This window comes from Meriones unguiculatus, chromosome 5 (genome assembly GCF_030254825.1).
Source record: "Meriones unguiculatus strain TT.TT164.6M chromosome 5, Bangor_MerUng_6.1, whole genome shotgun sequence".
Classification (NCBI taxonomy): domain Eukaryota; kingdom Metazoa; phylum Chordata; class Mammalia; order Rodentia; family Muridae; genus Meriones; species Meriones unguiculatus.
The window spans coordinates 97,581,744-97,604,103 of NC_083353.1; the positions used below are offsets into that span (position 1 = coordinate 97,581,744).

Here is a 22,360-nt window from a genome sequence, read left to right on the forward strand (position 1 = left end):
TGTAGTCTGAATTTCCATGTCCTCTGAAAATTCATGTTGAAATCCCAGTCACCACAAAGATAGCGAAAGGAGTCAGGACCTTTTGTGTTAGTATTTATTATAGAAGAGACCCCACATAGGTGCTCTGTACTATCCATCACCCGAGAACACAACTACAAGATTTCTAATAAGTCAGAAAGCAGATTCTTGCTGGACTCGAAATAGTCTCATGCTTTGTTCACACACACTTCAGGCTCCAGAATTGCACCCAATAACTTCCATTGTTTACAAGCCACACGGTTTACAGTGCTTAGTTATAGAAGCCCAAACTGACTCAGACAAAGTATGAAATTTCAGTGCTTTCCATATGGCTTTTTTTTTTCTATTTCTGCACACACTTCTGGCACAGAACTGATTATCTTTTCAGCACACTATGTAAGTTACTCCAAGGGTACCTTCCTCATCTACATGTTGAACTCTAAGGGATGAAATGTTTATTCACTTCTCTGAGTTGAATGCAGTCTAGTGGTGTGTGATGTATATTCAGTAAATACTATATCCCCCACAGTCGATATTGGTCTTAGTTAGGGTTTCTATTGCTTTGAAGATACAGCATGACCACTGCAACTCTTATAAAGGAAATCATTTAATTAGACTGCTCAGAGGTTTAGTCCATTATTTCCATAGCACGAAGCATGGTGGCATGTAGGCAGACATGGTGCTGGAGAAGGTAACTTAGAGTTCCACATCTGGATCAGCAGGAAGCAGGAAGAGTATGAATCACACTAGGCCTGGCTTGAGACCTCAAAGCTCACTCTGAGTGACATACTTCCTCCAACAAGGCCATACCTACTAAGACAAGGCCACACCTCCCAATAGGAGTTTTCCTTATGAGCCCAAGAAGACATTTTCATTCAAACTACCACAGAATTGTTCTGCTAAACAGATGTTTTTGTTACAATAGCAGAGAAAGGAGCCAGAGAGATAGCTCAGAGGTTAGGAATAAGCACTGTTCTTGCTGAAGATCTGAGTTTGTCTCATAACCACCTGTACCTAGCTGAAGGAGAGACCATGCCCTCTTCTTGCCTTCTTGGACACTACAGTCATCTATGCATGCACACCCACTTGCAGATTATCACACACACACACACACACACACACACACACACACGATGACCCTATTCATCTTCCTCACTGGGGCTAGATGTCTACAAGAAAGGATTTGGGCAACATGTAATGGGAAAATAAAATGGACATGAAAATGGGAAGTGACGTTTTCAAAGGGCCCAACAACTCAATGGACATGCTTTTTACCACTCAAGAAAACAAAACAAAACAAAATATTCTCCATCTCTTCGTAAGCCTGTGAATTCAAGTGAAAAGTATTTTATATTGCAATTTATCCCTTGACAAAAAAGAAATTTTGCTTTGTATTTGCTCAAATCAGTGTGCATGCCACATCACCTTATGACAGAATGACACAGAAAAAGCATAATGTCCAATAATTAGTTGAACATGTTGAAAAGCTTAACATGTTGAAAAATTACGAATGCTCTCTTTTATAAAGTTGTCTATTGAAATTGCTTTAGGCGAAAATACCCTTTCTAGAGATCTTTACACTGCTAATTCCTAAAAAGAGCAGCCTTGTAACTGGAAAGAATTAGTAGCAAGTGAGTCCTGCTGTGAATCCCTTGTGTCCGTTCTTCTCTGTATTTAAAGGAACTTGCCCTTCACTTAGTTCTTCCTGAACTAAAGTGAAAAGATACAAATATGGCTCTAATAGGTAATCGCCGTTCTTTGGGGATGACTGGAGCCTCCTTCCCTACTCTGTTTCCTACTAGAGAGGATGATTACACTGATGTCCATACAAGAAACTGGAGAAGACATAGGTACTATAAAAATGTTTAAATTGATTCAGAAAACAGGGATTCTGTTAGAACTTCATCACACATAACACGGGTAGCTTTAGGAAATACCACTTAATGCCTTTATGCTAGTTAGATTCTGTTAACCGGACACAACTGGATCCATCCGGGAGAAAGAAAATGACTGAGAAATTATCTTCATCCTATTGACCTGTGGCATGTCTGTAGGGCATTTACTTAATAAGTGATTAATGTGGGAGGGCCCAGCCAATGTGGGTTGTATCATCCCTGGGCAGGTGGTCCCTGCGGGGGGAGCAGCCTTACCAGGCCATAGTAGAGGACAATGCAGCCACTTTTGATGTGAACTGATAGACTAAGATCAGAAAGGAGAGGAGAACCTCCCCTATCAGTGGACTTGGGGAGTGACATGCATGCAAAGGGAGGAGGGAGAGTGGGATTGGGAGGGGAGGAGGGAGGGGCTTATGGGGGGATGCAGAATGAATAAAGTGTAATTGATGAAAAATTAAAAAAAATAAAATAAAATAAAAAAGCAGGCTCAGCATTCCTCCACGGTTCCCCCCTCTGCTCATGCCTAGGTTCCTGTCCTGACTTCCTTCAGTGATGTTCCATGACATGGATTATAAGCTAAATAAACACTTTCATCCCCAAGTTGCTTTTGATCAGTCTTTTTATAACAGCAACAAAGAAAGAAACTAGAACAATCTGAAATGCTTTGTTTTATTGTCTCAAAAATGAGCTAGGATTAAAACAACATCTGAGTTAACATTTAAGGATATTATTTATATTCTATGTCATTTTCGCTGTATCAAAAATATTTGAAACTATAATTTCTTTAAAAAAGTAATTTGTTCATGTCAGAAACAGTTCCTGTACTCCTTCCTAGGGAACATACTTGGAAACTGAGCAGCCAATGGGCTTCCTTTGAACAGAGAATCTATGTCCTCTCCATGCATGGTCCTTAGTTGGAATATCAGTCTTTGCAGGCCCTTCTGGGCCCGGATATTTTGCCTCTTTGTTCTCCTTGTGGAGATCCTGTCCACTCCAAGTCTTTCTATCTCCCTCTTCTTCCATAAGGATTCCAGCACTTCTTCCCAAAGTTTGGCTATGAGTCTCAGCATCTCCTTCGATACCCTGGTGGGTAGAGCCTTTCAGAGGTCCTCTGTGGAAGGCTCCTATCCTGTTCCTTGTCTTCTCCTACTTCCGATGTCTATCCCATATGCCCTTTTGAATGAACTCAGTGGCTGGCTCTTTGATCACCTCCCTCTGGGGGATGAAGCCTTGCTACACCACAGAGGAAGATGGTGTAGTCAGCCTTGATGAGACCTATAGGCTAGGGTCAGATAGAAGAGGAGGAGGTCCTCCCCTATCAGGAGGCTAAGGATAGTCCATAGAAGAAGAAGAGGGAGGGTGGATGGAACTGAGAGATGAGGGAGGGGGCTACAGCGGTAATACAAAGTGAATAAATTGTAATAAATAAATAAATATATAAATAAAATAAAAAAGTAATTTGTTTGGTTTTCCTTTACTTTTCTTTCTTTTTCTTGCGGGGAGGAGTTTACCCTATTGGATGTGAGGAAGCTTGAGGTCAGGGTACTGAGAGATTCAGTTCCTAATGAGGGCCATTCTGTGCTTCCAAGCTGATATCTTACTTCTGTGTCCTCCAGAGAAGATGAATGCTTTGCATATTGTAGTATTGGTAGGTACAAAGGTTTCATGTTGTAACTGATTACCACAAGCTGCATAACTTATAATGAAACAATGTTTACTTGACAGTAGTTTTGGAGGCCAGAAAACTCTAAGAGCATTGTTCCAGAATCTGTTAAGTGCCTTCATGCTGTTTCATAACATGGCAAGAGGCATAAATCAGATTATCATGGCCTCTTTGTCATTTTGTTATAAAAACACTATCATCATCACCCCTGCCTACCTTGTGACATCCTTCAATCCCAACTATTTCTCCAAGACTCCATCTCTAAACATAATGATCATATTAGTTTGAGAAACTTCAAGGAGTATAGTGGTTTGAATGAGAAGTGTCCCCCACTGTCTCTGGTGTTTGAACTCTTGGTCTGGAGGGGAGGTTTAGGTAGTATATTCTCGCTGGAGGAAGCATGTCATTGGGGGTAGGAAAAGTCAGGGTTGGTTTATGGTTTTCATCACTGAGCACACCTCTACCCTTCCTGAATGACTACATTTGCCCTTTCTTTCCAGGCTTTCTGCCTTCAGAGAGAGGCCAATGCAGAACATAAGCCTGGGTTGGTTTTGCTAAACAACTTCCAATTAAAATGCTGATGTCCCACCTGCGAGAACCAGACGCAGATCCATTGAATATTATTTGCTCTGAATATTATCTCAAAAATTTGTTCTCGATTCTGTATTCACCATGGGTATTATAATAGCCCAGTTTCCTAAGAAACAATATGTAAAATAGTTATATACCAGAAAGGGAAATATACTAAAGTCAAGTGTAGTAGATCTTTCTGGTTAGAATGTGTTGCCAGGGTTTTATTTGTACTGCACCCCCATTCCCCTACTCCCTTTCATGCTTCCTTGTATCTATATTGATGAGTTAGCTATGTGCCAAGCCAAAAACCTGAATCTTGCAGGGGGGAAAAGACAGAAACGGGGTTTTCTAATGCCAAAGAGACAGGTGCAGAGGTTTATGAATATTTCTATTGGAGACAGTGCATGTAGCATGAAGGCACTGCCTTCAGGCCGTCTGTGTTTAGGCACTTTAATGTCAAGGAAAGCAGAGGGAGGAGACAGGGGGTGTCACTGAGGAGTAAGAACAACAGCAGCTCATGCCAGGAGGGCTTAAAACAGATGGTCTCCATGAAGGTGTGACAGTTAGTGACTGACAGTAGAAATGGGCAACCTCAGCACTGCGGTCATAACATTTGTTTAGTTAAGAAAGAGGATGCCTTGACTCTGAGAAGCCTGAAGAGGCAAGCCAAGCAAAGAATTGGTTGTTTCTTCAGGGTCCACAGAAGCTTGGACAACTCTGGGGCCTTGGTATTTTTTTAATGGATGTTGATAGAAATATCAGAAATCAGAGCAAGTGTTTTAGGATACTTTACATTTCATATTATAAAGAAGGATGTATATATCCTGGTGAGTATGCCTGATAGGAGACACTCCCCTTGCTCAGAGAATAAAGAGCAGGCATTTCAGCATTTGGTTGAGGGGCCACACAGATATTGTTTTCTCTCAGCTATCAGTTCTCCTGGCCAGGTGGCACCTCTAAACATTCCCACGACCTCTGCCTGTAGTCCTTTGTAATACTTAAAAGACTAAAGCAGGAGAACTGCGTGAGCCCAGAAGACTGAGGCCAGCCTGGCAACATAGGCTGACCATGAACCTAAAGAAAATGAAAATCAAAAGAAAAAGTGGTATATTGTTTATGGATCACTTGAATCTGATAACGTCAGAAGCATGGTCCTAATTCACATGCCTGTACCCCACTCCTAAGTCTAGGCAGAATTTTAGAGTAAAAGAATCGAGCTTTATGTTTTTTTGTGTTGAAGAGGGACCAGAAATTTAAGTTAGCGGTTGATTATTGCATTTCCATTCATGTGTGTCACAGAGTCTTCACTTTTACCTGGCTCTCCAGGAGGTACCTTTGGAGAACAGTAAATGCACAGAACATATTAAAAGCATCACCACTGTTTGGGGTAATGATCTTTTGTGAGACATACCATGGATTAATTGGGTTAATATATATATATTTTTTTCTTTTTTCTTTTTTTTTCCTCAGTAGAAAGTCGTGTCCTCTAGTAAGGAAAGACACGGAAAAGATAAAACTTCATGGGTTTTGTGGTGGGTTTTCAGAAATATCAGAAGGAGCTGTGATCCAGAGAGCAGTCTAATAGACATCAGCTAAGCCTAAGAACAGCCAGGTTAAGAAAGTGACCAGTAATTAGCATATTCTATTCTGTAGGGCTATAAACCTTCTGTGCTCTTTTTCTCTGTCTCTCTGTCTCTGTCTCTGTCTGTCTTTCTCTCTCTCTCTTGTCTTTTGGGAACTGTCTAAAAGAAATAGGAGAGAGAGGTTTGATTCCAATCCTGATGATGGTACCCTTCCATGAATATGGTAACCATTAAGCACCAGGTAGCTGCAGCTAAGAACAGCAACTACAGCTGGCTTCAGATCATTGATAATCTCACATATCTGAGAATCACAGGAGAAAAACAGTCCTTCTTGGGAAAGGACAGCTTTCACCAATCTGTCTTAGATTGAAAAGCAGTTTCACAAAACCTACAGTGGGGTCCTATTATCTAAAACAGGGGTATTTTCTTAAAAGCCAGTGTAATCAAGAAAATGGAGTATTAATTGACTGACGCCTGTGCACATAATTTTAGTCTCCTTGAACACCATAGGTTGTGAGAGTTGAAGGACTGATTCTCCACCAGTGAGGTGGTGTATTATACTTACATTAAAGAGTAACAGAACATACCGTAGATGCCTACTGCAGTTAAGTCACTTCCAAGTGAGACTGATTAAATCAGAAACCTGACAGGTAACTTAAACTTTGCCGTCCCCAATTAGTCAGTTATACACATGTGTTTCTTGTCCTCATTCATTCATGGTGATGCTTCTAAATTTAACTTTGGAAAAAGCTACACTCGACCCCATAAAATTGTCAGAGCAATATTTCATATATACTATTTTATTAGTGGGCACGTGCCATCATGTATTTTCTAAAACCACAGGATATACAACACAAAGAATGGACTTCAGCGTAAGAGCTAGCCTTTTGTCAGTAACGACATATCAATATTGGCTCATCAAGAACCATAAACTTACTACACTGATGAGTAACAGGAGAAACTGTCAGCAAGGGAGAAGAGTCCACGAGGCCTGTCTACATTCCAGACTGTTTTTCAAACTACCCTAAAGGAAAAAAAAAAAAACAAAAACAAAAACATGTTTATTTAAAAATCTAACCCATTATTGTGTATCAGTGCTTCTACATTAAACACTCAAATATGCTCAGAACAGTGTCTCCTTCACACACTGCTAGGTCCCCTCCAAGCAGTATTGAAGTTTGCATATAATAGAGGTCTCAAAAACTCTGATCAGAAGCTATTTGGGTCAAATATGTTTGAGAATTAAGAATATTTCTCATTTTAGAAAAGAAAAATCACCCGCAAAACATGCCCAGTGTTACATAACAGTCCCAGCTGGGTCCAGGTCAGCACTCCATAATCAAAGCGGCTCTAACTCTGCAGCAAAGCACATGAATATTCACACGGAGTCTATAAATAGCCCCGCATCAGTTCAGGTCAGTTTTTGCCTCCAAATGAGTTGCAACTTTTTTTTTTTTTTTTTTTTTTTTTTTTTTTTTTTTTTTTGCATGTGTTGGAAATGCTTCTTTCTGGCTATAACTGGGGCCTGTAGTTAAAACATCCTATGAGTTATTTTTAAACACTAGTTGCTGCATGAGCCCTGGAGTTGTCAAGGTATGGGGTCAAAGCCGGAGGAAGAAGTGTTGAGACAGCCTCCAACTACACCACCCCGGGCTGTTCTTTTCCACCCTTTCAAATTCTCCCAAAGTGGAGACTTTTTCTCTGCACCACCTACGTTTACCTCCTGCACTTCTCTAAACAGCCTACACTTCCACGATCCCGCCCCAATTTCTAAGATCTGGCATTGTGTCTGATTAGGGCCTTGTTATGTGTGCGGGGTGTTTGGTGGCAGAGCCATTATTTTGTTAACGGGAGAACAAAGACTCAGCGGGACAAGAATTCACTTCCTATTTGGATTTTCTCTCACTTTGTGCCTTCAAAGATATGCCAGCCATTGTTAGATTACTCTGTTTCTTGCTGTTTAAAATACTCATCTGAGACAGTTTAAAATAAAATAGCAGTGGAAGGTAGAAGCCAGGCCACATAAAAGAAGCTTTGCACCCTTTAAGCAGACCTGTCTGTCTCTTCTAATATTGGTTTACTCGTATTCTGTTCAACTGAACAAGCAAACAGAATGTTTATTTGGTACACATTCTGTACATTGACTACTCTGAAAACAACTACAGATGCTTCAAACATCCCTTGAAATTTACTTAATAAATAATACTAACAACGCTAACTCATATTAGTAATAATTATATGACAGATGATCGATCATTTATACAATGATTCTCTTATTAAAAAAATCTTCACTCTTGGGAAGTCATCATTATGATATTTTATTCATGTTTGAATTTCTTTAGCTTACACCCCTATGTTTTATGAGTTATTTACAACCACAGAGAAGTGCTGGCCTCATGGGGTGTTAGCAACCATGGATTTCTACTATCATTGAATGTCTGTGGATGAGTCACCGCCCTGTGTATGCTCTTCCTGGAACGTTTAGGGGACAGTTCCAGGGGAGAGGAGGAGAAAACGAATTATCTATCAGACTTTAGGTACAGACCCAGAATAGCAGTGTAGCTTTTGTCTCAGACGATGTTGTTATTCAACCCAATAAGGCCATGTGTTCCTAAGGATTGCCTGCAGTGTGTCCTCCCTGCCTTCCTCAAGGTTCACAGAGCATACAAAACAAAGGTTTACACAGCCTGCATACTGTTACCTCCCTTCCAGATGTGACCCAGATTCAACACACCTCTAAAATGATATTGTGAGTTTGTGCTGAGTGGTGTTCTATGCTTTTATTGAAACTCCTGTGCTCCCCGTTAGTTTCCAAGTGTTTAGTTCTGAGCCATTTATGTCTTTTTTTCCCCCTCAAGACCAGATGTTTAATCAGCCTATCTGATGCCCTAGGAAGAATGGATATCACAGTCTTAAATTCTTGAGCATGATACACCACTTTCTTACCTGCCATGAGGATTAAGGAGCTCCACAATCCCCAGGTGCAGCACCTGGGGTCTGTACAGCTCTTATGTGCAGATCAGAGTCTAGGGATTTTTGTTTCCTCATATGAAATCATAGTATTTTAATCCCGTTTTTTTGTTTTGTTTTGTTTTGTTTTGTTTTGTTTTGTTTTGTTTTTCCAGAAAAATGTCTAGCAGAAAAGCACACTGTGGTAGGGTCGTGCTGGAAAGTGTGTCCTTTATCTCATGGATGAGCTATAGGATGATCTTGCACATAGGCCAGGAATTTGAATGGTGGTTTCTCATCACAGGGAATGTTTAATTGGTATAAGAATGAAGGCAGCTCTCTGTTCAATTTATAACTTTAAGTATGAGTTTTAGAACTTGATACACAAGGCTCAAAAGAGGTATTTACTAAAATAATATTTTCTTATTCCTGAAAAGAATGTCCAGACGGAGTATAGAAATCAGCCTTTTAACAAACAGCCGTTTATGAAGACTACAGTGACATAGAAGGCTGTCAACCAACTTTAGGAAATGATGCTTCATGCTTTTGTTTTTGCCAGGTTGCTTGCTATGAGATGTTCATTCTCAGATTGGACCTGTTTACTTGTTTGTTTCTTCGTGCTTCTCAGACTATGTGCTGGTTTTTCATTGTCTCAGATCTGTGTCTCCTGTGAGATCCTTATGGTTCTTGACACAGTTCAGTTTACAACCTGAGATGGTTGCTTCTGCTAAGTTCTCATCATGGCATAATTTCTCCCATGTATGGAGCAGTTTCATTCTAGGGTGACCTGCTACAAGCTTTTCTGTTACTGGAACTTATAAATTCTTCAGTATTCTACTCTGATATTTAATTCTGAAGAAAGTTGAGAGCGACTAGGATAACTGTAAAGCTTTCCAACCTTGCATTTTTTTGTTTTTAGATTATCAAATGATTAATATATCTATGTGTAGAGTTGAACAGGAATCTGTCAAAGAGTTTATGGTAGGAAAGAAAGATACAAAATGGAGACAGAGAAGCCACAGTTTCATACTGGCTTTGGTTAGGCATTTATAGAGTCATCTAAGGACTTGGTGAATTTTAGCAGAAAGGGCCCCAAATTCCCAAGAGCCATATTTGCAAATGTGGTGAATACTGTTACTGTGATAGAAGTGATTCTTGTGATTTGCTAATCAGAAGAAAACAGCTCAGGAAATGATGTTTTGTCATATGAGGACCCACATTAAATTTTGCATCTGGGCGTTTTATCAATGGGATAAACCACTGTTCCTACCCATGGTTTTCAGGAATTCCAGGAATATTATAATGTATTGCGTTCCTATTCCCCAAGAGAACTATAATGATAATATGAGTCCTTTCTACTCATGTCTCCAAGGCAGTGAGGCTCTGGAATAAGTTTTTCTCCTTTGAGGGAACCCAGAAATAAAAGCATTAGTCTTATATCCTGCTACCTAAATGAAAGAGACTCCTTACAAAGAATTCATTGCAACAGGAATGCTGTGCACCCCGAGTAACAATAAAACAGTTCTGTAGGCCTGAATGCTATCATGGTCTCCCCAAAGATCCTGTTCATTTGCTCAGCTTAGCCCTCTAGGGGTCTCAGGATCAACATCCAGAAGGGATGAATGTTCTAGGGAAGAGTTCATTTATATAACTTTAGTCCCAGGTCTTAACAGACCTGTCCATTTGTCTTTTCTGTCTGCTTCACTTTTGTTTCATTTAATTTCATCTTTTATTGCTGTTGCTTTGAGTTAGAGTCTCATTATGTAGCCCAGGCTAGCTTCAAACATTGAATATCACCTATGCTGGACTAGAATTTGTAATCCTCCTGCCTTGGACTCTAGAGTTCTGAAATAGCAGTCATGCACCACCATGCTCGGCCATCCTCTTTTTTTTTTTTTTTTTTTTTTTAAATGGGGCTCAGTTATATAGTTTTACATTCTTGGATATTATGTTTCAACTATGAGTTTCAACTATGAGTCCTAGTATACAATAAAATTACCTCTTTAATCTTATCAAGCAAAGAGTTAGATCTTGCTCAAAGAAAATATCTGAGTCTAAAGTCAGCCTTGCCTGGAGTTGTGTTCTGAGAAATGGAGAGCTAGGATCAGAGAGGTTGTTTTTAGTTCTCAAACTTTAGTGGACAAGAAAAATTATTGCCCAAGGACTCAGGAAAGGAGAGATGGCTCAGCAGTTAAGAGAGCCAGGCACAGTGCTGCACAGCTGAAATACCAGCACTTGGGGAGATTATCTCTGAGTTTAAGGCCAGCCTGGCCTACAAAGTGAGTCTACGATAGCCAAAGCTACACAGAGAAACCCTGTGTTCTGGAGGTGGGAGGGGGGGTGAGGAGAGCACTGGCTTTTCTTGCAGAGGACCCTTGTTCAATTGTAATCCTAAAATCGCCTATAAGTCTAGTTTCCAGGCATTTAACACCTTCTCTGGCTTCTTTGTCAAGCTGGGAATATGATATCCATACATAACTACACACACACACACATATATATATACACATACATACATACATACATGTAAACTAGCCATATACAGAAGATAAAATATGTAAGTCTAAAAAAACAGAATCATCCACAGAGTGAAGTTAAATCTGGCTTGTAAAAGCCAGGTTCTTCTGGTAGAGTCAGTCTGTCAGATGTAATAACATATACCGAGCATGGTTTGAATACAGGAGCTCTGTAACTTGGCTTGGACAGCGACTCCTGTCAATAGCTGAAATGTCTCTTCACCTGTTTAGACTATACAGATTGCAAATGCATACAGAGTATTTGTGTGATTTCAAGAGACTTGAGAGTCTCTTTGTGACCAATGCACTTAAATACACTTGGTAATGCTTTCTTTTTTTTTTTCCTGCAATTATTTATTTATTTATTTATTTATTTATTTATCTATCTATCTGTTTAGTATTACAATTTATTCACTTTGCATCCCAGCTGTCGCCCCCTCCCTCATCTCCTCCCAGTCCCACCCACCATCCTTCTTCTCCTCCCCCCTTCCCCTTCCCTAATCCATTGATAGGGTAAGTCCTCCTTCTCCCCTACTATCTGACCCTACCCTATCAGGTCTCATCAGGACTGGCTGCATCCTCTTCCTCTGTGGTTTGGCAAGGGTGCACCCTCACCACCAGGAGGAGGTGATCAAAGAACCTACCACTGAGTCCGTGTCAGATACAGCCCCTACTCCCTTTACTAGGGGACCCACATGTAGACTGAGCTGCCTATGGTCTACATCTAAACAGGGGGTCTAGGTCCCCTCCATGCATGGTACTTGGTTGAAGCATCGATCTCTGCAGGATCCCCTGAGGCCAGATTCTTTTTTGGCTCTGTTGGTGTCCTTCTAGAGCTCCTATGCCACTCCAGGTCTTTTTATCTCCCCTTTCTTCCATAAGAGTCCCTGCACTCTGCCAAATTTTGACTATCATTCTTTTTTTATAACTTTTAAAATTCTTTATTAATTATACTTTATTCACTTTGTATCCCCCCCTGTGGTTCCCTCCCTCCTCCTGTCCCAATCCCTCCCTTCCTACACCCTCTGCATGAATACCCCTCTCTAAGTCCACTGATAGGGGAGGACTTCTTTTCCTTCCTTCTGATCCTAGTCAATTAGGTCTCATCAAGAGTGGCTGCATTGTCTTTTTTCTGTGGCCTGATAAGGCTGCTCCCCCCTCAGGGGGAGGTAATTAAAAGAGCATGCCAATCAGTTCATGTCAGAGATCGTCCCTGTTCTTATTACAATGGAACCCACATGGATACTGAACTGCCATGGGCTACATCTCTGCAGGGATCTTAGGTTATGGTTGGAGTACCAGTCTCAGGAAAGACCCCTCTGCTCAAATTTTTTGCTCCTTGTGAGCAACAGAACCCAAACTTTGGCTATGATTCTAAGCATCTGCTTTGGTAATGCTTTCTAAGAGCCCCTCTTGTTGTTTCACAAAGCTGGCCCCTCACAGTTTGGTTGAAACAAAACACCCCTTTTGCTCCTCAAACACATTGATGACCAAGGTATAAAGGTATAAAAGCTAAGATATCTGCTTTCTACATATGGGCTGAGAAGAATTATCAAATCCTTCCCTGTATATCTATGAAACCAAATAGTGCACACATTAAACACTCTGCATTGCCTTAGATGAGTCCTGAAATATGGTTCCCTTTATGCTAATGTTCAATTCCAGGCAGTGAACTTTGTTAACTAAGAGAAAATAAAACTTTAGATGGAATGTGTTATTTATAGTGAATGCAAAGCATCATTATTATCAATTCTTATTACAAAATACACAGAAAAAATATCCTTTTTGTTATTTAAATATGGCTTGGCTACATTGAGAAATAGTACAGATGTTAATCCACAGCCTCCCAGCTGCATCCTGGGTAATCATTATTATGGTTTATTCCTATTTGGAATTACTGGTAATAGACTGTATATTTTTGTGCGAAATTCAAATCAGGGAGCACCGATGAATTGAGATGATTGATATTATATATACACACACATAATTTTGGAATTGGGGACAACAATAGAAATATTTCTCTCTTAGAGAAAATCTACCACACTAGCTGATGTCTCTGTGATCTTGTTAAAGAATGCTTTTCATCAAAATAGATGTGCCAAACATTTACTGAATTCTGCATAGTTTGAATAAGTTGACCCTTGACAAGTAATCTAAATTTGTTTTGAAAATATCTATGCAATTGTTTAAAATCTGGAGCATAAATATCTGGATACCAAAATATATGGCTTTACTGCACAAGAGTTTAAAACTTCATGATTGTATGCTTTTATTCTGAGCTTTTGTTTTCTTGGATAGCTCCTGTATTATTCTCTGGTTAATTTTCTTATTGATGAAATTTTACAACTATAATCAGGAGGAAAGAAAATGGGGCCAAAATAATATATAATATTGTTGAAATATACATTTAGATATAAACATGTATTTAAGAGAAAACATTCTCATTTGTAATCAGCACAAAATGACTGGCCTAGTCTAGCATCATTATTTTGTAGCTAGCTAAGACACTTGTGAGACTATGGTTTCCCAGAAGTCCTAAAGTTAGGAGATAAACAAGGTGTTAAATGATAGTTCATGGTTCATGAATCCTCATCCTACGTCTTCTCACATCAAAGTCATATGTGGTCCTTACATCTCTGGAATAAACTAGAATTCCATTCAGTCATCTTGTGCCCTTTATTTTCCTTATGTCCCAATGTTAACGTGAAGCTTTATATTTTCATATCTGTGTAAAAATAAATAATCTTGACAGATTTTACTTAATCTCCAAACCAGCTTGATTTATTTTCCTCTGTCCCAAATTACCTGAATGAGTTCTGGCTAGAATTATCACCCATCAGTAAAAAAATGTTTATAAAGGTTTTCTAGACTAGCAATTACAGTTACACACTTTAAGACAATAATGCCTAAAGGTGAACTTGACTCTCATCAGCATGGAAATAATCTTTATCATGTCATCTTATAAGCAGTGGTGCTTCTGTCTCACAATTTGTTAAAAAATGCCAAAATAAGCTAATTTAGTACTTTAAAATTAAAAAAAAATCATTTTAAATAGGGCATGTCCTTATGGACAATAGTACTTACCATCACATTGGGAGTTAAAATGGGTAAGATGCATCATTCTCTTAATAAATTCATGATTCAAAGAAGGAAAAAGAAAGGCGCGAATAACTTGATGGAAAAAGAGAGGCATATTAGGGGAAAATCATCTTTAAATCATATGATTGAAAATGTAAGATAAAGGCGTAAAAACCTTCTAGGAGAAAGGTTAAAAACTAGACATGATTTTTGAAGAATGAAAATCCTATGAATTTTCCATAGACATAGGTAATGAGATGTCTTTGAATAATGTTTGTATGTGTATATTCTAAAAAGATACTCTACCCAGATACTTAAATTATAGTATGTAGCTTATTTTTTGAGCTTTGTTCCTATTCACTGACAAAATGAATGCCACACGTGTAGTTTCTCTTCTCAAAAACAAGATTTAGAAATGCATGGCTGTTTGCCTTTGCTGGGTGTCCAAGCACATGATCAGTTGGCTCAAAACTGCTACTTTGCTGTAGATAATTTTAGGAATCAGAACTACAGATTTTTCTTTATTTGCCTGCATAACCATTTTAATTAGTCTTTCTCTCTCTTTCTCTGTGCCTGTGTATGTTTGTGCATGCACAAGTGCTCACAAGTGCTGAGTATAAAGCTGTTCCTTATTATTAACATTTTATTATTTCAAAAATTCATCGTTGCTTGTTTCCAATTAAAGTCTTTAATTACAAAGGGAGAAACTCTTAACTTTATGGCATTACATGGCTTTCCAAAATGACAGAAGCACAAAAGAGTTGTAGGAAGCGCAAAATGGGAACAAAATAGAAGGTTGGGCTGAAGCAGATGGAACAATAAGCCAGAGAAGGAAGTAGGGGATATGCCAGGCAGCCCGTGTCTGGAAGCTGGTACTGAAAGAAACGATAAACATGTGACAGAGGAGGCCTATCTTAGCTTCACAAATACTGGGAGGAGGTTAAGCTTCAACGGGAAAATGTCATCTTGAAGCTGAGACAGAATCTTGGCCATTGCTGTTTTTTGTGTTATTTCTTCTCATTGTGGTATTGATTCTGGCTGTTGCTCCTATTGGAAAGGTGGCGTTCAATGTGGACCTTTTTCTCTTTCAGATGACTACACACTGCATGGCCCAGTTTTTGTTCAAGAACCAAGTCACATAATGTTTCCTTTGGATTCTGAGGAGAAAAGAGTGAAAATCAGTTGTGAAGTTAAAGGGAATCCAAAGCCTCACATCAGGTTTGTTGATTTAAGAATGTGTTTCCAGCCTGGCATGATGGCACATGCCTTTAATCATAGCATTGGAAAGGAAGAGGCAGGTGATTCCAGGTGAATCCCAGGCCAGCCTGGTCTACATAGTGAGTTCCAGGCCACCAGGGTGACATAGTGAGATCCTGGTTCCACAAAAACCTGTTTTAATGTGTATAATTTATATCATTAAAATTAAAATTGGCAACTACTTACAGAGTAATGTAGAAGAGTATCTAGGCAGACATTGTAAGATATCCTGAGAAACATTAGAAAATAATTCTTTCATGAAAAAAAGTGTCAAGCTTCTGTTTCTGGCAGTATTAGGAATTACTATCCTGAATATCTTTCCCTTTGAAAACATTAACAATTCCTAATAACATAGTTTTAATAAAAATATAATTTTTTTTTCAATGCAGTTTATTCAGGAACATTGAACAATCCTCGGACCCCGGGGAAAGCCAGCCCACAGCTTAAATAGCCTCTGGGTAGCCAACCCAGGCGTGCCACGGGGGCAATGCAGATAGGTCCACATACATGGAAGCAAGCCAGATCCTCGGCCTTAGCCAAATGTGGAGTTGTTCGTGACAGAGAGCACTCACCATCGGGAAGGTGGAAGGCAGAAACCAGCTCCATCTTTAAGGCATAGCATTCCGCAGCTCTCTACAGTTCTCCCTTTTTGTTTTAGACGCATCAGGCAAGAGTAGAGGTCTGATCTCTGATATTAGAAATAAATTGGGACTTTGTACAGATGTTCATTTAGGTGTCATCCACCCAAAGAGCATCAGACCCGTCCGATACCTTTTTCTCAGAGGCGGGACCTGGGGCATCAACCCGCTGTCAGTAAGCCAGCAGGAACATAGGAAGTATAGAGCTGTAAGAACAAATGGATTTAGAACAAACAGGAGTCATCACTTTGACATGTTCTGAGATTTTTTCATGCAAACCTCACAAGGAGCAGAGTTTTAAGACAAAGCCTAGACTTACAGGAGCTTGTAACAAAAGAACATTTTCCTAAAAGAAACCAGAGATGCAAGCTCTCCACATTTAGAATAGATGCTAACCAAAACTCATCTTGCCTGTTTCAGTAACAGTAAAGTGCAAGTAATCAGTTATTTTAGACTGTGAGTCTCAGTAATTTTCATAAGAAATGAGATTAGTCTATAAAGAGAATTGTCAAGCTGGGTAACAGACCCAATGCAATCATCTCAAGGCAACAGAAAGAGGTCAAGTAAAGCAAAATTTGGAGAGTAAGGCATAGGGCAAGAGAGAAAGAAAGAGAGAGAGAATGAGAATGTAGCTTGGTCAGAGTCAGCCTTCATGACTTTCAGGATGAAAGATGGAAGAGAATGAGGCAAAAACAACCATTAGAGAGAATTGTCAGGATTTCCAACACTAAATAAAACTATCCACTGCAGCTTTAGGAAGCCTAACACAATTCCAAACAGTACAAATAAAACTGAAATCTCATTTAGAACACTGAACCTATAAAATACCGGATCAAAGAAATGGCCATAAAGGAGCCAAACTTCTAATAAAGATATTTTTAATGAGGTAAAAATTAAACTGACAATGGTCTCCTCAATATCAACAAAAAAGAAAACAAAAAATCAGCATTTATGAAAAAAAATTAACCATTAACATAAGTTAGCAGAAAAGGAGAACATATAGGGGCTATTTTCAGAAAGGCAAAAGAGTGTTTCTTATGAGCGAGGGTAAGAAAGAGAATTCTTTACTGCTTGTTAGTAGGAATATGAAGTAGATGGTTCTTCCTGAAACTAAGAATTATCTATTCCATACTGTTCTAGTTTGCCTTCATGTTGTATGATAAAATCCTGGACAAAAACCAGTTCAGGGAGGAAAGGGTTTATTTGACTTACAGGTGACAGCTGGTCATTAAGGGAAGACAAAACAGGAACTCAGGCAGGAATCTTGATGAAAGAACTAACCAGAGGCCACCAAGGGATGCTGCTTACGGGCTTTGTTCCCCAGGGCTGGCTTAGCTACCTTTCTTGTACAACCCAGGACTACTTGCACAGGGGTTGTATGCCTATCGGGGGCTGGACGCTTCTACATAAATAGGTAATTATGAAAATACTCCAATAGACATGTCTACACGCCAGTCTGATGAAGGCAATTCCCCAGTTCACATTCTCTTTTCACAAATGGCCCTAGTTTGTGTCAAATTGTTGAAAACTAAGCCACTTAAATATTAGTATACACCCTCCCCCCCTCCCAAATAAAATTGAATCATCCTTTAAAAGAGATACCTGGGCTTCCATGTTTTTAGGTCACTAAACACAATGACAACAATGTAGAATAAACTGAGGGATACATCAACAAATGAAAGGTGGCTCATACATAATGGAAGATTACTCAGTCACAGAAAGAATGAACTCCTGCTCTGTTATTCTCATATTGTGGATGGCACTACAAGACATTAGGTTGAGTGAAATAAGCCAGACATAGAATGACCCTTCATGTTCTTACCTCTCTGTAGAAGCCAAAATATTAATCTGATAGAAATATAGGGTAGAAGATTGGTTTCCAGGAGACATAAAGGAAGAGGGGAGTGGGAATAGAAAAAAGCTGGAAAATGTGAACCAAAATACAGAAATCAAGTCTAACCTGTAGCTTTCTTTATCACAGTTAGATTATGACAATTTATCATGTATTTGAAAATAACTGGGAGCCAGGGTTGGTGGCTCATGCCTTTAATCCCAGCATTCAGGGAGGCAGAGGAAGGCAGATTGCTGCGAATTCGAGACAAGTCTGGTCTATAAAGTGAGTCTAGTACAGCCAAGGATACACAGAGAAACCCTGATAAAAAAAAGGAAGAAAGGAAGAAAGAAGGAAAGGAAGGAAGGAAGGAAGGAAGGAAGGAAGGAAGGAAGGAAGGAAGGAAGGAAGAAAATAGAAAGATTAGCAAAAGGAAGATAGCTTAGGTTCATGTATTTTACAAGGCTTTAGATTTGATCCAACCACTTGGGATGACAAAATTAGCCAAGACTAAGCAAATTCTACCTTCCTTTCCTTTCTTCCAATCTGGAATGTAGCTCAGTTGCTAGAGTGGCTGTCCAGTGTGTATGAAGCTCTGACTATGATTCCCAGAACCCAAAGGCATGGTGGTACTCACCTCTAAGGCCACCATTTAGGAGCTGTTACTTAGGAAAAAGAAGCAAAATTAAAAAGTTCAAGTTTTTTCTCAAATACCTAAGGAGTTTGTGGTCAGCCTAGGATGCATGAGGCCCTGTATGAAACATAAATGAATTAGTGTAATAACAAAAATTTTAATTAAAAGTGTTAGAATAAAATAGAAAATAAATAAAAGCCTAGTTTTAACATTGTATGCACAAACAACAGCAAAGTACCCTAATTTGATATTGTATCCTCTATATATGTCAAGGTTTCACATTATACCTTATAAATATGTGCAAATTTAGAAATTTCTATAAAAGAGGACAAAATACTCATGTCTGTAGGCAGACACACACTGAATTTTGATTTCTACAGACTCTCACTAAAGGGAATTCTAAAAGACATCTTTCAGATGGGATAAGAATGGTCCCAGAGAGCAAACCTGAGCTATGAGGAGAGAGAATTAAACAATGTAATATATCAATAATTCCACATAAAATTGATTGTACTAAACATGGATAATAAAGAGAAGAAAATTTTTCTGAAAATCAAAAGAAGAAAAGTTAAAAATCCATAGCAGTGATAAAAGTACTTTACAAAGTCTTGCCCTGGACAATGGATTGCCCATGTGGTTAAAAAAGAAAACTGATTCTCTATTTCACTTAACACACAAAAATCTATTTCAGGTTAGTAAAAGCCCTAAATGGAACATTTTAAAAGAAGGAAAAAAACAGGCATGCATATTTATGACTTTGGGGAGGAAAAGGTTTTTGTATGACCAGAGAAAGATTTTATTTCAGTTCACAGTTCAAGGATGTTGTCCACTGTGATGGGAAATCACAGTAGCAGCTTGAAGCAATTGGTTAAATAACGCCAAGGAAAAGAACAATGGATGCTTATGCTCACCCCACTATAGTCTTGAGACAGTGTCTACCACAGGGCAATTTTATTGCCTGCTTCTCAGAAACTGAATAAAGGTCAGAGGGACCTTTAGTTCTGTTAATTTTCATAAGCCTTTTGTTCAAATAGGCCATGTTAGCATACTCTTGCATGATATCTTTGGAACCACCGATGACAAACAATCACTTACACGATGAGAATGAAATTGCAGATCATTCACAGAAAAATGTCTGTTTCCAATCAAAATAAACACAAGAGTCCTCAATTAGTAAATACTATTCACTTTATTAGATAATGTGTTTCATTGTTTCATGATCCCTTAGAACACATACGCTATATAAGTTATGTTGTCTATATTAAAATTTAATGATAACAAAGTTACTTCAAGAGTGAATAAAATACATTGATACCACCCTTCTGGGCTCAGGGAACATTGGGGAACAGAGTTCAGGGGAATATCTTTCTTCCTAGCATGGCATGGCTGAGACCCTCATGATTGCACAGTAGCAGTGGTTACCAGGTTACTGAGGGAAAAATAAAACACAAAAACAAAAATCCTTAATTTAGAGGTAGGGGGTAGATGTGGTGAAGGCTTCGAAGGAAGTGAGATATTGTAGGTTTTTTAGAAAGGCCACCTGCTCTGCCACGTAAAGAAAGAGCATCCCAGAAAGAAAAGAACAACTAATTATGGTAGGCTCGATAATTGAGTGAACACGCCATTTATCATTTGACACAGGTATTTTTGAAAGTGAAAGAACACTGTTCATAATTACTTTAGAGTGTCATCTATAAACCCTATGCTGCCCTGACTAAAGCACAATGCATCGTTTCTGTGTGGATAATAGAGTAAACTCAAGCTAATGATTTGAAAACACACTGCATGGTAAAAACAAATACAAGAGGCAAAGTTGCTCAGATATATACATGGGGAGTTAGCGGATCCCACTCTGAGTACACAGCCAAGGGTAAGTTCAGTTGTTAGCTATAAATGAAAACAAATTTTGCAGCACATTTTGGCAAGTTGCTGTATTGTTTTTCCCCAAACTGTGACCTTTAATTAACATTGCCCGTGTAACACTGTGTTTCTAGATATAGGGGCTTGCCTTGTTATTTAAAACAAGCCATAGAACAGAAACCTATTATGTTTTTAAAGATTGTAGGGAAAAGCTGAGGAGAGCTTTTAATCAAATGCATTAGCAATTCCAGGCAGTGCACAGAGCTTGCCTTTATCCCTCTAGCAGTTTTCTTGTGGCATAATAGCAGTCTGGACCTGGGAGCTTAAACACTCCCTGTTGTTGAAGGAAAAGAGCAAGAAAATGAATAGAGAGAGCAGATGTTTTCTAAGGCCTTGCTAGCTGAATGTCTTGGTGTTGACTTTCAGGGGGTTGAACAAGTAGGAAAAATTTGAGAGTGAGTGCTCTGTGGGGATCTTCAACTATAGGTTTTTCCTAGGACACCCTAACTGACCTCTTTTCTTTACATTTTTTCCTTCAACTGAGCCATTGTTTCTGCCCCTCAATTTTGAAAGGATTGACCCCGACCCAGAAAATGTAAGAAGTTTTGCCTCATGCCAACTTCTCTTGTATTACAGTTCTCTAAGGACAGGTGACATAACTTATTTCACCCAGCATCCCTTCCGAGGTGGAAGAAGCCTTCAAGCCCCTGGTTAGAGTTGGTTTGCTGTGAAGTTTGTATTCCACTGAGTCTGAAGAGAACAAATCCCAAGTCAGAAAGGACCTGCCCCTCCCTGACCGTCTAGTTCAAACAGTTAACAGAGAAGGTTTCTCTGCAGTGACTCTGAACCCCAACTTCATAGAAGAGTATGTGGCACCATGCCTCGTGGAGGTTCAAGGTGGCAGTGTTTGCCTGTGTATAACCCTGCTCTCTGGAGAAAATTCAACTGTGCTTCCCACCAAGTAATTCAGCTTACAAGACGCCAATTTGCCTTGCCCCCTGGGAAAATCTCTTATTTACTCCAAATGAGCCTTGCCTCTCCATTACTAATACTTAAAAGATTCCTCAAACACTGAAAGTAAATTGTGAGGATTTTCAAGAGTGTTTCAGTACGCAGTGTGATAAGAAATCCGCTATGCAATCCACATTCAATTGGAATGAACACTGACTGCATTGCAGTAAAACACCATGTCGTGCTTTATAACACAGACCTGACTGCATGTCTCATAAAGCACTTTATTTTCTAAGTAATCCCATCCCTGTTGCTGTTTGTATGTAAAAGCAGGCAATAAAGTAGATGAACAGACTTTGTGCACAGCATTTTTGGGCTGAGGTGACGAGTACAGACAAACCTACAGAGGTGTCATTATCCCCACAGCCAGCCTTCTAAAAAGACTCACCTGGTCCCATTCCCAAATTCCACATTCGGCTTGCAGCTCACATTATATTGCAATTTCCTCTTTGAGTTCTTAGATTTGTCATATTAAATTGCTCTACTATCATTTGAACTGAGAGTTATGGCCAAGACGTGATCAGCGGACTAAAAGCAAATGTGTAGGGCAAGCAGTCAGTTCTAGAGATTCATGCTCAGCCAGCACTGCTGGGATATAGCTGGGCTGTTCTCTTTATTGCTTATTACTTTCTTGTCTGTGTCAGAGCACAGAGAGAATTACTGCAGAGCCTAAAAACACTGTCAGTTTCTAATATCCCACTTCTTATAAACAAACACATAAAGAGCTAAGTCCTATTTCTGCTTCTAGCCTACTTTCCTGGCCTTCCCGTTTCTAGATTTTTACACTTCAAAGACACAGGTGTGAATAAACTCATGCCACTGTGCTGGGTGCGGGAAGTGTGGTTCATGAATTA

At 39.3% G+C, this 22,360-nt stretch overlaps 1 protein-coding gene across 8 annotated transcripts in view; it reads left to right on the forward strand.

The window, feature by feature from the left end:
• Positions 1-22,360, forward strand: part of LOC110555893 (contactin-4) — a 1,034,823-nt gene that overhangs the window by 668,176 nt on the left and 344,287 nt on the right. For all 8 annotated transcript variants that reach the window (XM_060383874.1, XM_060383872.1, XM_060383875.1 and 5 more), the window contains one exon: positions 15,367-15,493. In XM_060383874.1, coding sequence (XP_060239857.1) covers positions 15,367-15,493 — 127 coding nt within the window. The remainder of the gene's footprint in view (positions 1-15,366; positions 15,494-22,360) is intronic.